At 42.1% G+C, this 4,852-nt stretch overlaps 1 protein-coding gene across 1 annotated transcript; it reads right to left on the bottom strand.

The window, feature by feature from the left end:
- Positions 1 to 885: 885 nt before the first annotated feature.
- LOC144477626 (3-hydroxyacyl-CoA dehydrogenase type-2) lies at positions 886 to 4,093 on the bottom strand. The gene is made up of 4 exons (XM_078195359.1): positions 4,079 to 4,093; positions 3,110 to 3,271; positions 1,781 to 2,207; positions 886 to 1,085 (listed from the first exon to the last, which is right to left on the bottom strand). The coding sequence occupies exons 1-4, from the start codon at positions 4,091 to 4,093 to the stop codon at positions 886 to 888; spliced, it is 804 nt and encodes a 267-aa protein (XP_078051485.1).
- Between the last annotated feature and the right edge of the window lie 759 nt (positions 4,094 to 4,852).

The following is a 4,852-nucleotide window of genomic DNA, read 5'->3' as shown; positions in this document are numbered from 1 at the left end:
CGCCTCTCTCGCCGAGCAACGCTTACGTCCGCTATCGCTCCTGTCGTTACGCGAGCCGTGTCAAAATGTTTTCCACCGGAAAAAAACTTTTCCGCCATCTAATATTCATCGATACCCACCGACGGCGACCGGCAAATGCGAACCGATTCCCTGCTGGGTTAACGAACCACCTGCCAGCGCGGCCTTCTTTTCTTTCGACGGCGCTCGTCTTCGGACATCAACTCGTCGCAGCGATAAAATTTAGACTGGCACTGGACGGAAGTGTGTCAAACTGACGCAGACACGGTGACAATTTTTCCGATATAATTTATTCAGGTTTGAACACATTAATTTGTTTTTAGCTACAGGGAATAGGGGAATCGTTTGAAATGGACTCTTGCGAAGTAGCCACTATGATGGATCTTCCAAGTGTCCAGTTTTCGAAGGTAAAAAACCTGATGGTATTATTTATTTCGTAATTTAATACTAATTAATTTATTTTATTAAATCACGTTCCCTTGAACTTACATCACATACCCGGTATTTTTTCTTTCGTAACGTGACACCACACTATGATCTCGAAATGTCTACAGCTTTGAAAAGCATTTATAAGTACTTAAAATTCTCTAATTAAATACAGATGCAATATACACGAATGTAACAGAGTGTAACACATTGTAACAATGTAACGCATCGGTGCATTAAATGGAATATTTTTTCTAAAGTTGTACAACCGCGATTCTATATTTTCGAACACCGTCTTTATTAGTACAGTTTATTATGAGAAACTTACTTATAGACCATACATTAACGTCTATCATATATTGGTCCCTTTCGCGAGGGTGGACACTCCGCGCGACAAGGCCAACCGAACGAAGAATCGTTTTCCAACGCACCGTGTTCTCTTTAACACTTCCCGTCCTCTTTCTGGCCGTCACCTATCTGATTGTATCTGAATCCCATATGCGTGGGGATGTTGCATCCGTTGATCAGGGGATTCTCGATGCACGCTAGAACTATGTGCGCGATCTCCTCGCACGTCCCGTATCGTCTCGGTGTCAGCATCATTTCGATGTACCGTTTCTTCGCTTCTGCACTCTGCGTGGCTGAAGGAACTTAAGTTAGTTCGAAAGTCCCTATTCGATTAGCACGAAGAAATAAAAGAGTAAAACATGTTCAACCCTTTGCACGCGAAGCCATTTTAACTGTAAAGCAGAAATTATTTTTCATAGCATTCCATTCTATGTAACAAAATGCACTTTTACTGCACTGCCAACAGTTTTAATAATAATTTATAAAAATTATCTTGGGACGTGGTAGAACAATTTTAGCGGTGCCTCAGAGTCGCCACTCGAGTGCAACGGGTTAAAATATTGGAAGTCTAAAATTATTCTTGAACTAATCGTACGTCACAGTGTCCAGGGAATTTTTTAAACAAAACTGATCGCGTGAATGTATTTGTAAGAGGTCTTTAGAAATATAAAAATTGTTTGAAATTATGGTGTGATTATATTAGATTGGAAACTATGAAACGGGCGCCGCAGCTGGATATAGAGTAGACAGAAACGCCCGTTTCATAGTTTCCACCCTGATATTTGGTATATAATATTTGGAAACTATGAAACGGGCGCTGCAACTGTACAAAGACTAGCCAAAAACGCCCGTTTCATAGTTTCCACCCTAATATTTCGTATTTAATATCTGGAAACTATGAAACGGGCGTCGCAGCTATACAAAGACTAGACAAAACCGCCCGTTTCATAGTTTCCAATATGGGAGAGATAAAAATTAGTGGTCTCACCCGTCATGGGGCTGTCTATGAATCCGGGACATATGCCGACGACTCGTATCCCTTTCTGCGCGAGATTTCTCGCCAATGGCAGCGTCATGCCCGCGACCGCGGCTTTCGAGCCGCCGTAAGCGATGAATCCCGGCGGCGCGTCGTACGCCAGCATGCTCGACAGATTGATAACGACGCCCCTCTGTCGGTTCGCGTCCGGTTTGTTTTCTGCCATCAGCGGCGCCATTAACCGGGTCACGTTAAACAGGCCCCACACGTTCGTGTCGAACATGCACTTGTACAGCTCCATCGAGTGCGGCTTGTTCTTCTTGAAATCGTACAGCGGATAGACGCTGGCAACGCCCGCGGAATTCACGAGCACGTTCACGCCGCCGAATTTATCTTTCACGCATTTTACGCTCTCCTGCACGTCCTTCTCCACTCTCACCTGCGGAACGGTGGCGATCGATCAATTTTAATCGAAGCGATCGCGACAAACCCTTTATTGTACTTCGGCGAGTCCGACTCGCGATGAAAATTACTAGGAATAAATTATAGTAAAATAAAAATTAAATTCTAATTCCTTGATATTAATATTTAAGCATTCTAGTAAATTCAGACAAGGGATAAACATTAACGTTCTGTCCCTTCTAAGAAATTATATTGAAAAATTCCTAATCGCAGTGACTGTGAAGAAAATAGTACGTCAAGGGGTTAATTGAGTTTAATGATAATTATTGATAATTAAACGTTCGACAGAATATTGAAATAGGGTCACATGACGGAAAATGACGAATCAACCTCATCTTTTTCGCGTGTCTATTTCTGTTTTCAACACTCAAAAATTAATAATAAAAATACAGAATTTTATCTCGTCTTTCGGGTTCAAGAAGATTCAAAAATAAATCTTTCTTACCTTATCCGAGCTATTCAAATGGAGCCGATTTTTTTTATCGTACGCGTTTATCGAAATCGCCACGAGGGAATGAAAAAAAATGGTTACGAGTTAGCGGAACTCGAATCGACCAGATTCCCGGGCTCGAAATTGAAGGTAAAAAGGGGGTGGAAATAAAAACGCGTCTTCGTGGTATTTTTTTTTAAGCACGCTGTAAGTTCTCATTTGCTTTAAGGGGATTGTAATTTAAGATCAAACTAAGTTACGAGGGTGGCGCGATCGTCTTCCGGTGAACCACGTTTTGAACGGTCGTGGGACGCGAACTTTCATCGTAATGCCATTTTATGTGCGGTATAACGCGGTACCTTTATCCGTAGAAACGATATCGGAGGGGGGGGGGGGGGGGGGGGGGTACAGGGGGGTGTAGGTGTAGTTTCGTAACAAACTCGACTTACGTCGGTACACGAAAATAAAGCTCTGTCGCCGAGGCTCTCGGCGACTTTCATTCCGGTGCAGGATATGTCGGCTAGCACTACTTTACCGCCGCAGCCGTAGATTTTCTCGGCGATAGCTTTTCCTATACCGTGCGCGCCGCCGGTTATGTAGGCAACAATATGCTGAAAAATTCAACCAAAGTGTTTTTTCGAGTGACGATAGATCGATAGATTTACCCTTCGGTGTGGCGCGAGCCGGTCGCTATGGGGTGACCAATCGCTGCGCCACCGGTGGAGCATGGTTCACCTTAGATTTATGGAACGTGGTAAACATTTTTATTAAGAAATAATCGAAACGTAGGGATTTATGTGTCAATTTAACCCTTTGCAGTCGAATCCATTCTAACTAGGAATATAGAATAATTTTCCTGGCTTATGGTATTTCCATATTGTGTGACGAAATGTATTTTATACGTATTGAATTGGTTCTTGTGTTCTTAACAATTTTTTAAATCTAAGCTTTGTTAGCGTGAAAATTATTCTGGAACGTGATAGAATAATTTTAGTGGCGCCGAAGAGTCACCACTCGAGTGCAAAGGGTTAATGTGTCTTATTCGATAAATATCTGTGGAAATAATAATTTGTAGAATAGCAATACTGTACAATTATAATAATTCCATGATAAATAATCGAGACATAAGAATAGATATATCAATTTAATATTTCTTATTCGATAAATGCTTGTGGAAATAATAATTTGTAGAATAGCAATACTGTACAATTGTATTAATTCCGTAATAAATAATTATGAGAAGAAAGCAAAAGGCACAGGAATCGGTGACCCCATGGTGACCATACCAGGCCAACAATTCGATGCTTTGGTAATATTGTCACGGTGACGCTTCCCGGCATCGTTTAATAAATCCGAAGAATGCTCGTACAACGAGATTTTAAAGAAATTCAAGGAAGAGCGAATTATCATAATGTTACCTGCATTTTCCCCATTTTGACATTCCTTGGTTATTACCACACCAGCGGAGTTGAAATTGGATTTTCCCTTGTTCTCTTAACTTTCCCCTCGTTTTCGTCTAAGAAGATTTCAAAGTTAGTCGAGTGCGCTTCGAACATTCTAAGACAAACTTTAAAAATCCGATGAATCGAGTTGCTTGCTTCCTCTCTCTCTCTCTCTCTCTCCCCGCCACCCCTCCTCCCCGCACCCCCCAAGCATTACCCGATGCAATTATTTTTAATGGCGAACGAAATCTCCGGGGGTATCTCTAAAACCCGCAATCCATGGCCGCCGATGCTCCTCCGTCGAACAAACGTTTATTGATGAAACGAAATAACCATCGCTTACCGAAGTCCTTCCTGGGTTCTCTCTCTACGCCGGAGTCTTTTTATCAGTCAATCGACGCAGGCCATCGTCGGATGACAGTTCTCGCGGCGAAACAGCGGTCAATGTGATGCGACTGTCATTCTATTTCTCAGTGCTCTGTCACCTTCGTGAACGCAACCGACGCAGCGAATTGCAGCAACGTTCAGTTCGGTTTGGACGGAATTTTTGGTAGGGCGCTGATCAGAGATTATAGAAATGGTGAAATCGTTCATGAAGAATCGAAACTGATTGATGGTTAAGAATTGTAAATCAATTTAATTCTTTCGCAATTTCACAGGACTAATTCCTTGCTTAAAATATCAAATATTAATCCTTTGCACTCCGCGTCGGTATTGATGTTACGTACCTGCCCTTACGAACCTTTATAT

This window comes from Augochlora pura, unplaced genomic scaffold, assembly GCF_028453695.1.
Source record: "Augochlora pura isolate Apur16 unplaced genomic scaffold, APUR_v2.2.1 APUR_unplaced_241, whole genome shotgun sequence".
Taxonomy (NCBI): domain Eukaryota; kingdom Metazoa; phylum Arthropoda; class Insecta; order Hymenoptera; family Halictidae; genus Augochlora; species Augochlora pura.
This window is presented reverse-complemented; position numbering and strand designations above follow the sequence as displayed.